The sequence below is a fragment of the Vicugna pacos genome, chromosome 16 (genome assembly GCF_048564905.1).
Source record: "Vicugna pacos chromosome 16, VicPac4, whole genome shotgun sequence".
NCBI classification, from domain to species: domain Eukaryota; kingdom Metazoa; phylum Chordata; class Mammalia; order Artiodactyla; family Camelidae; genus Vicugna; species Vicugna pacos.
In genome coordinates, this window is record NC_133002.1 from 32,853,296 (window position 1) to 32,863,385 (window position 10,090).

General features: G+C 54.0%; 1 protein-coding gene across 1 annotated transcript; it reads left to right on the forward strand.

Moving 5' to 3' along the window:
- The first annotated feature begins 3,998 nt into the window (after nt 1–3,998).
- LOC102529563 (keratin, type I cytoskeletal 19) lies at nt 3,999–7,754 on the forward strand. Its single transcript, XM_072938664.1, has 6 exons — nt 3,999–4,517; nt 6,053–6,135; nt 6,373–6,529; nt 6,831–6,992; nt 7,112–7,237; nt 7,369–7,754. The coding sequence occupies exons 1-6, from the start codon at nt 4,098–4,100 to the stop codon at nt 7,621–7,623; spliced, it is 1,203 nt and encodes a 400-aa protein (XP_072794765.1). The 5' UTR covers nt 3,999–4,097; the 3' UTR covers nt 7,624–7,754.
- The last annotated feature ends 2,336 nt before the right edge of the window (nt 7,755–10,090 follow it).

Below are 10,090 nucleotides of genomic sequence, written 5' to 3' on the forward strand. Positions count from 1 at the left end.
TCTCTTCTCCAGCTTGTGACTTCTGCTCTGTTTGTGTACACGAGTCCATTTTTGAGGCTGAACTCTGAGTCTTGCCTGTATGACCCACTAACTGACCAGATAAATAACTGTGCATCCAAGCACAGAGAACAAATTAGGACCTTGGCAGGTGATACTATGACTTTCCCAACTCGATCTTTTTTCTAGGCCAGTGGAAGAAGTCACCTTGACTCTCAACCCATTAGAGGAACAAAGTTAGTAGTTGGGACTGTAGCTTTAGAGAGTTAAAAATCTGGGCTTGAATCCTGGGTCCACTACTTCCTTGTGTGACATTGGTCAAGTTAATAACCTTTTTGAGCCTCAGTTTTTTCATCTGTACGATGGGGATGATAATACTTTAAGTCACAGGATTAGTTGATAATGTATACAAGGTGTTTAACATAGTGGCTGATATAGTAGATGCTGGCTGTCACCATTATCATCTTCGTCATCCATCACTATTATTGTCACCATGATTGTCATCATCATTACGTCATTTTGTCCTTCCCAAGTACTAGGTGTCTCACTTGTTTCCAGTGGTCCCCAACCACTATTTCATTTCTGCAGGGATGATGAGAACTCTCCCACCTTTAATCTCTCCTCTCTGGGAACTGCAATCTGCACTTGCTCTAATGTAAGAAGCTTCTAGGATACGTCCAGGGGGAGGTACAGAGAGAATGATTGGCCTCAGAACCTGGGCACAAGTTAGCCATGTGATTTCAGATGAGTCACTTAACCTCCTTGAGCTTCCTTGGACTGGATCGGATTTTCCTGTGATATATGGATTGTTAATAGGCCTTACCTGACAAAAGATTCCATGGTCCAGTATATTTGGGAAATGCTGATTAAGCAAAGTTAAGTAATAATACCTAATGATATAATAGATATATAATGATAATACAGTACATTATATAATGATATAATAATAAGTATTATTATGTAATATTATTGTTTTAAAAAAATTTTTGGAGGGAGAAGTAATTAGATTTATTTATTTGTTTATTTATTTATTTAATGGAAGTACTGGGAATTGAGTCCAGGACCCCATGCATGCTAAGTACACACTCGACCACTGAGCTATATCCTTCCCCTGTAATATTATCATTAAATAGTATTTACTATCTGTCTAATTAGCATTTATCTAACCATTGAAACAATTCCATAAACTAGGTTGTTATTATTACTATCGTCATCATCATCATCATCATCATCCCTGTTTTATAAACGAAGGACTGAGGTTTTCGGAGCCTTTGGTACGGCGCATTGCGCATCTCCAAAAGTAAGTGCGGACAGCAGTGTTTCTGATCCTAGCTGACAATGGACCCCCTTTCCCGGTCCTGGGCTCTGCAGAAATAAGCTGTTTCCTCTCTGGAATCCCTTCATGCTCAAACATTCCCTTCTCATCACTCCTGAGCCCGTGTGCCCCTCCCCTGCAGACCGCAGGCCCCCATCCTGGAGACCAGGGCTTAGGAAGGCAGCTCCTTCCTTCAGTCTGCCCTTACCAATTAGAAGCTGATCAAGGATGTTGCTTGCAGATAGTCTGTTTAGTGAATGGGAACAGTGGCTTGTGTCTCAGCTCCATCGCTGGGGAGGGCAGCCTTTTACAAACTGTTCTCTTGAGTTCTTGATGTGCCAGAGAATGTTTAAAAGCCACACAGCTCATGGTGGAAGGTGCTAGACGCTGTCTTGGCCAGCGAGTGGGAGCAGGAGATCCTCTAGATCCCAGCCAGCACTTCAGCCTGGGCTGACTGCCTTTGGAGTTAGCCTAGGATTTGGGGGAAAGAGACCCGAAGGAGTTGTTTTGGAGCTGGGACGTCCTTGGAAGAGAGATCACAGCCTCTGTTACACTCAGGAACCCAGGCCCTCGTGGCTAAGAGTTAAGAGGCTGGGAGCCAGAATCTGACCCTTTTGGCTGTGAACCTCCAGCAAGTCACTGTCTCTCTCAAAGCCTCAGTTTCCTTATCTGTAAAATGGGGATAAGAATACCATTTCCACTGGGCTGCTATGAGGATCCAGTGAGGTCTGAAAAGGCTTTGTAAACTGTACTCCTCTGCAGTCAACTGTTTTTATGATTAGGCTCTGGGGTAGGGGCTGGGACGGTAGGCTCCTCTGAAGTTCAGGGAGCTCACAATCCCTTAATCTTTAGGGGGAGAACTGTTGGTCCTATTCTTTATTTCCTAATACAAAGTCCCTTCCCAAACCCTCCTATCAGGCCAGGAAATCAGAGATTTCCAGCTGGGCTTGGGGTGCGTAGCAACTATCTGGCCAATCTCCCCCTTCCCCCACCAGGAGCAGGCCTCCTCCTCAGGGCCAAAGAGTGACTCATGTCAGACCAGCCCTGGTGGCTACAACCTTTGTGAAGGGCCAGCCACACCCTGCTTTCAGGGCCTTGAGTCTTCCTCCCCCTAAGAGTCCCAGAACCCACTTGCAGGTCTGACTTCACTGGTTTAAACAGCCTCACACTGGCCTTCCTAGTGGCTCAGGCTGTTCCTGGTGGGTTAGGGCTGTGTAGGTGGGGTTTCCTGCCCCTGTTACTGGTTAAATAGGTAGCTAGAAGACAGTTTATTGGGGACTGGTTTCAGAGGCTGAGGACAAGCCTTCATTTAGCCACCGGTGACCCAGGGGGTCATATGCAGAGGGGAGGGCTGAGATTTCATGGGGAAAACTGAGAGTAACTGGCTCATCTCCCTAACATGCTGTCAAAAGGCATAGGGCTTCTGTCCTGAGACTGGGTGGCTGCTCTCATGTAAGGACAGGAAGGAACCATGGGGGCAATTCTGAGGAGTGAGGTCTTTGGGGACAGGAACTGGGGTAAGGATGCTGCGGGGCCCTGCAGTGTCTGGTGGGGGCAGGAGTCTCCAAGGCAACCAAAAACGTGGGTGGAATTGTTGAGCTGGATGAAGAGTGGGCTGGAGGGGCTGTGTGTGGAGAGGAGGGGCTCCTTCCTCTATTATCAAAACGTTGCACATGGACGCCCACCCCAGAAATCCATTCATTCATCCCCATGCTGGGACTGGACTATTAGGCACAGGAGGATTCAGCCTCTGACACCCTCCTTCGAGATGCCACAAGGAGGGAGGGATTCCATTTGGTCTCTGAGTGCAGGTGGTAAAAGTCCCCTGGGCGAGTGAGTTACTCAGATCCTCATAATGACTCAGTTAAAGCATGTCACTTAGTCTGGGTTGAATGCATGTTTTTTGGGTTGCAGCGTTTAGGGTTGCCCTGGTGCGGGGGATGGGTGATGAGAATCCTTGTGTAGGGGGTCAGCCCCCAGGTGGAGGTGAGGCTTGAACTTGGGGCCTGAAGGTGCCTTTTACAGTCCAACTGCAGGACCCCTCCCAACAGCTGTTCCCAGGAGCCTACTGTCACCTTTGTATGGCCACAGCAGGGTGGGGCAGCTTTGTCTCAGGAGGCCTGGGAGGTTGCAGCTCAGAGCTCGTCATCTGGGGGACTTTGGGGAAGTCAGGGTATGGGTGATCTCCAAGGGACAGGTTCTGAGAGACTGTAATTCTGAGTGGGGTGTAGGAATCAGGGGAATGTACCTTGGGGGGTTAATTTTGATCACAAGGAAAGGACTCAGAATATGATGGGGGGGACTCTGAGTGAGTGATCACTGGGGGAGGACGAACAGGTAGGCATATACTCTCAGAGAGACTGTACTGGGGGGGTGTCTCAAACTGTGGGTGATCTTAATGGAGACAGACCAGCTTGTGAATTTCAGGGAGCATTGTCTAAACATACATGTAGTGGGGGTGAGGATCAAGATCGGAATGAAGTGTGCGGGGGGAGTGTGGTTGGGGCTCGGAGTGGGCTTGGGTGGGGCAGCTCTCTGGAGGGTAGGAGCCTCTGGCCTCTGGGAGGGGAGAGTTGGAAGCAGAACCAGGACCTGACCAATGGGGAGAGTGCCTGTATTTGCACTCAGGAGTTTGCAAATTCCTGGCGCTCTGATATCCGCCTGACACCATCCCCCTCCCCCTCTCCCGCCCGCCCAGGGCATAAAAGGCACCAGGTGAGGGCCTCGCCACTCCTCCTGCCGACCGCAGCAACTCCGGCCAGTGTCGTCCACGTCCTGCTTCGCCATGACTTCCTACAGCTATCGCCAGTCGTCGGCCACCTCGTCCTTCGGGGGTCTGGGCGGTGGCTCCGTGCGCTTCGGGGCGGGAGGCACTTTCCGAGCTCCCAGCATCCATGGGGGCTCGGGAGGCCGCGGCGTGTCGGTGTCCTCCGCCCGCTTCGTGTCCTCGTCCTCCTCCGGGGGCTACGGCGCGGGCTATGCGGGCGCCCTGGCCGGCTCCGACGGGCTGCTGGCGGGCAACGAGAAGGTGACCATGCAGAACCTTAACGACCGCCTGGCCTCCTACCTGGACAAGGTGCGCGCCCTGGAGATGGCCAACGGCGACCTGGAGGTGAAGATCCGCGACTGGTACCAGAAGCAGGGACCCGGGCCCGCCCGCGACTACAGCCACTACTTCAAGACCATCGAGGACCTTCGTGACAAGGTGGGCGGTGGCCTGGCCGCGGAAAGTGCACCTGCCGCGGATATCCAGCCCCGCGGGCCGGACATCCAGCCCCGCGGGCCGGGCGAGGCCCGCGGTGGGGGCGGCGGGCGCCCGAGCCACCTCCCGGCCGGGGCGGGAGCGAGCCCGTTAGGACGTGGGAGGGCCCGCAGGGTGGGGCACAGGGATTCGGGCAGGTGAGGAGGCGCTGGACTGTGGGGACAGGAAGGGGAAGCCCCGGGGCGGGATGGGGGCGGGGAACGGGGACGGGTTAGTGTGGGGAGCTAGAGGGCGGGAAGAAGAAGCCGCGCGGGTCGGGGAAGAGGGGTCAGAAGGAGCGGGAGGAGATGGGTTCCCCTGAGGTCTAGACCTGAACCGCTGTCGCAACAGGGAAATGCAAGAGTTTGGCCAGGGAGGAATCTGGTCCATCCCGGGCCAGACCTGCCCTCTGCTGCCCCGGTGTGGGGCCCTCTGCATTCCTTTTCTCTGGCAGGACAGATCTGGTTTCCATCACGCTCAGGCTGAAGCCCCTCCCCTGCCCAGGGGGCCATATGGGACTTAGAGGAGCTGTAGGAAGAAAGGGAGAGGCAGTTATGACCCCTGGTTATGGAGGGACATATGCTGTGGTCCCTGGACGGAGTAAGGGAGGGACATGCCGAACTTGAGAAAGACCTCTAGGGAGACGACCACGGGCATTAGTAGTTCTGTGTAAGTGGGGACCCCACATCCAAGCTGCAGGCTCTTGCTGGGGGGCACTCAGGGCCCCTCAGGGGCCAGGAGGGTAGGGGCTTGGTCTCCACTCACAGGGAAGAACTCAGAGCTTTGAACTCAGTCCAGAAGAAATGTTTCAGAAGCCAGTGGGCCATTTAACAGCATCACATATTGAGTCTCCAAACGCACAGCGCCCCCCCCAACATAGCCCCACGCCCCGCCTGTGCCTGGCATGGTGCTGGGTGCCGGGGCTTAGACCAGATCAGTCGATGAGGGAGAGCTAGAGATGTAAACTAGGATAATGCTTTCACACTTTGAAGATTTCGACCTGCACTAGAAAATATATTTTACCTGAAAGATGAGGTGCAGAGTGCCGGCACGTAATAGATGCTTAACAAAAGGAATTCCTTTCCCTAAAGGCAAAATGTGACTTGAGTAGGGGGTACGGACAAATGACAACGGGGTAACCCCTGTGCTTCCCTGCATCTGGTCTGCAGATCACTAGAGGCTGCCTCCCTAAGACCATTTAGAGTTTCCCTGGGTGCAGGTTTCCCGACCTTCCCCCCAGGCTTACCTCCCTGCCCTTCTGCCTACCTCCTGCCTCCTGGCTCAGCCTCCCTGGCAGTGGTTTCTCCTTCTCCAGCTCCTGGGCCTGGACTGATTCCAAGGCCTTCCAGAGAGCAGGCTGATGGGCAGCCTGGATTGGCTGGGGCTTTGGTCTCTAGGGAGTGGGGTCATGTGTAATACTTCTCTCTCTCCTAGGGGAAAGTAGGTGGGTAGGGCCAGGAGGCTGAACTGGTGCCAACCTCCTGCTTTCTGCCTTCCAGATTCTTGGTGCCACCATTGAGAACTCCAAGATAGTCCTGCAGATCGACAATGCTCGTCTGGCTGCAGACGACTTCCGAACAAAGTGAGCATCTCTGACTTGGGGTGGGGGTGGGGAGGCTGCAGAAGCCAGAGCAATGGAGGGGGGCAATCTCAAGCCTTTTTGGGGCTCAGGGCAGTGGTGGGGGATGGACTCTGCCCTCACTCACCCCAGCTAGTCTGAAGCACAGCCCTCCACGGACTCCTGAACCCTGGAGAGGTGTGGATGTCTTCAGAGGTACAGAGGAAATGCTGACCTGACTGCAAATATTTCCTCTGAAAGATTTGAGACAGAGCAGGCCCTGCGCATGAGCGTGGAGGCCGACATCAATGGCCTGCGCAGAGTGCTGGACGAGCTGACCCTGGCCAGGACCGACCTGGAGATGCAGATTGAAGGCCTGAAGGAAGAGCTGGCCTACCTGAAGAAGAACCATGAGGAGGTGGGTTTCAAGCTGGGCCTGTCCATCCCAGCCCAGCTTCTCAGGACTGAAGACAATTTTTTATTCTGTATCCTCTGACTCTGGCCACATTTGCTGCATCCTCAACATGGCCCTGGGTGTGTAGCATGGCTCTCAAGGGTTCTAGCAGGGGATGGTGGTGCCCTTGTCTCTCCCCCAGTCAGCACTCCTAGGTCTGCATCTGGAAACCAGCTCCCAATGGCCTGGGGGATGGGGGAGTGACCTGGCCCAGGCCCAGCAGGCTCTGGTCCCTGACATGCCCACCTCTGCTGTCTCTTTCCAGGAAATCAGTGTCCTGAGGGGCCAGGTGGGTGGCCAGGTCAGCGTGGAGGTGGATTCCGCTCCGGCCATCGACCTAGCCAAGATCCTGAGTGACATGAGAAGCCAATATGAGGTCATGGCTGAGAAGAACCGGAAGGATGCCGAGGCCTGGTTTACCAGCCAGGTACGGAGGGGGAGGAGGCAGGTGCCCTGTGGGGAGGTGGCAGGCAAGGAGAGAGGGCTTAATATTCCCCGGCAGAGCTCTGCCTCAGGGCTTATTCCCTCTGCCTCCCCTCACTGCAGACTGAGGAGCTGAACAAGGAGGTCGCTGGCCACACGGAGCAGCTGCAGATCAGCAAGACGGAGGTCACCGACCTGCGACGCACCCTCCAGGGTCTGGAGATCGAGCTGCAGTCTCAGCTCAGCATGGTCTGTGCCCTCTGCCCTGTGGGAAGCACCCTCGTGTCCTCGCGGCCTTGGGCAGTCTGGGTGGTTGCTGTGCCCATGCCCTCTCTCAGCACCAAGCACGGCTGAGACTCCTTCCCTCTCCCTGCCCTCAGAAAGCCGCCCTGGAAGGCACCCTGGCAGAAACGGAGGCTCGCTTTGGAGCCCAGCTGGCACAGATCCAGGCACTGATCAGCGGCCTCGAAGCCCAGCTGAGCGACGTGCGAGCTGACACCGAGCGGCAGAACCAGGAGTACCAGCAGCTCATGGACATCAAGTCCCACCTGGAGCAGGAGATCGCCACCTACCGAAACCTGCTGGAGGGCCAGGACGCCTACTATAATGACCTGTCCCTGCCCAAGGTCCTCTGAGTCCAGTGGCCCCCTCGGCTTCCTGCCCTCCTGCAGAGGGATTCCCCTGGATAGGGGCGTAAGAGGGGAGGGACCCTTCCCTGGCTCTCCCCCTGAGCTGCCAATAAAACTTTATGGCCTAAGGGAAGAAGGATGCTGGGTTTGTTATTTCAGCCCATGGGCCGGGCCTTGGCACTGTTGGCTTTGTTTGAAACAGAGTCCACCCTGTCCCAGGAAAGGGAAGAGGGGGTCGCACACAAACTCCAACTCTTATGGTTATTCCGTCTTCATTCATCTCACCTGTTCCTTAAAACAAACTTGTGAACCAAGCATTGCTCCCACTTTACAGAGGGGTAAACTCAGGCCCAGAGGGGCGAGGTGGTTGGTGGTACAGATAACTGTTCTAACACCTAGCAAAGGTAGGATTTAAAACTGGTTTTTGCTTCCAGATTTAGTTTTCTGACTATGGTACTGCCCTACAAGGGTTGGTGTGTGTTTGTGTAGGTGTAATTAATGTTTGCTGAGCACCTACTATGTACCATGTAATATAATATGAGTGACATCTTACAGAGCAGGAAAACAGACTGAGAGAGGTTAAGTAGCTTGCCCAACGCCTCACAGTGACTACCTGGCAGAGCTAAGACCAGAATCTACATTTCCTGATTTTTTTTTTCTGCTTGTTGGCACTTTCTTATTTATTTGTTTATTATTTTTTTTAAATTGAAGGATAGTTGGTTTACAATGTTGTGTTAATTTCTGGTGTACAGCATAACGATTGAGTTATACGTATATAGATATATATTCCTTTTCATGTTCTTTTTCATTATAGGCTATTACAAGGTACTGAATATAGTTCCCTGTGCTCTACAGTAGGACCTTGCTGTTTATCTATTTTATGTATAGTAGTTAGTATCTGCAAATCTCGAACTCCCAATTTATCCCTCCACCCGTTTCTTAATTCTTAACCTACAATGCCAACCCTGCCCCCCTGTCTCCTAGGATGACACGACTCATACCAGTTCCTCAGCACAGTCTAGTCTTGTTCTGGGACAAAGCAAGTTCAGAGGAACCCCTGAGGCAATTCCTCCTGACACATTTCTCCACCTAACTGAAGGAGGAACTGGGGCTTTGGGGTCAGAGCCTGGGTAACGGGGGCAGGCATCTGCTCAGTGGTTGGCTGGGGAGGGTGTGCCCGTTGGTGTGTGTGCGTGTGCGTGCACGGACACCTCCATCCATCCCTGGGCAGCCCCGTGTCAGCCCCTTACGCCCACCAGCCCATACCTGGGCCCAGAGCCTGGAATAGGAACCAGCCGTGACCCAGACCTCCCACAACGACCCCCAACCTGGCTTGCCTGGGGCCGGTCCTGGGCCCACAAAGGAACACCAAGTCCCAGTATCCTGGTTCAGCTCTGCCCTTGGGTGGGTAGAGTCCTGCCCCTGTGGTTTACGGCTCAGCTGCCAAAAACGGAGGCCAAGTAAAGGTAAATAAGAAGTCCCACTTATTCCAGCTGAGAGGTTCAGGCTGAGTGGACTGCACAGGGCCCGAGCATCCGTCTGTGACAGCAGGCCGGCCCTGTGAGGGAGGGGTCAGTGGAGAAGCACTACCCCACCCTCCTAGAAGGTCTCCTCTAGGGGCACAGGCTGTGCAGCATTGGGCCAAGGAGGCCTGAGACCCTTCATCCTGAAGCAGGTGCCCTATCTGCCATTTTCCCATGGGCCTTGGCGAGGGTCATTCACTTGCTCCAAATCACAGGCTGGTGACCAAAGAGCCCAGCTCTTCCTCTACCCCTGCTGCAGCCCTGGGCCGGGAGCCCTTCTGCCACTCCCCCAGCTATCCATCAACACCCACGTTCCCTCTTTCCCTCTTAACTTAGGAGGCCTTGGAGCTAGGGGCCAGAGGCCATGCTGCACATCCAGGCTGGGACTGCCCAGAGATATTTGTTCCCTGTTCATGAAAGCCTCTGTTGTTGTCACAGCTGAAACCCTCCCCTATGCCCCAGAGGCCCCTGGAATGTGGCTGTGGGGTGGGGTCTGGGCCCACACAGGTGGGGCTGGTGGCTGGGTCGCAAGTTTGGGTGTCAGGAATAAAGCCTGCCTTTGTGTGTGTGTGTATGTGTGTATGTGGAGGGTGGGGACACTTCTGTCTCAGTCTGGGAGCTGAAACTAGGGATAGTGTGTTGACAGAGCAGCTGGGATAGAGGAGAGGGAGAGAGACGAACGGGGAGGGGATTTGAGGGGTGAGGTTTTTCCAGGCTGGTTCTCATGACCACTTCAGTTTGCAAGCATTTCCGGCCCGTCTTCTTGCTCCATCCATGTGAGTCAGCCTGGGCTGGAGTTATTCCCATTTTCCTGATTGGTAGACCGAGGCTCAGAGAGAGGAGGCTTGATTATCCAAAGCCACATAACTAATAAATGAGAAACGAGGAATTCTCCAGGCCCCAGGGTGTATATTCTCTCTGCCCCCTGCATTTCTCTGGGGAGCAGAGGA

Bases quoted from the DNA above. Each gene is read 5' to 3' on its own strand.
- LOC102529563 (XM_072938664.1), top strand. From the start codon at position 4,098: ATGACTTCCTACAGCTATCGCCAGTCGTCGGCCACCTCGTCCTTCGGG. The intron at 6,136-6,372 runs GTGAGCATCTCT...TTCCTCTGAAAG, and splicing joins GCAGACGACTTCCGAACAAA to ATTTGAGACAGAGCAGGCCC. The intron at 6,993-7,111 runs GTACGGAGGGGG...CCCTCACTGCAG, and splicing joins AGGCCTGGTTTACCAGCCAG to ACTGAGGAGCTGAACAAGGA.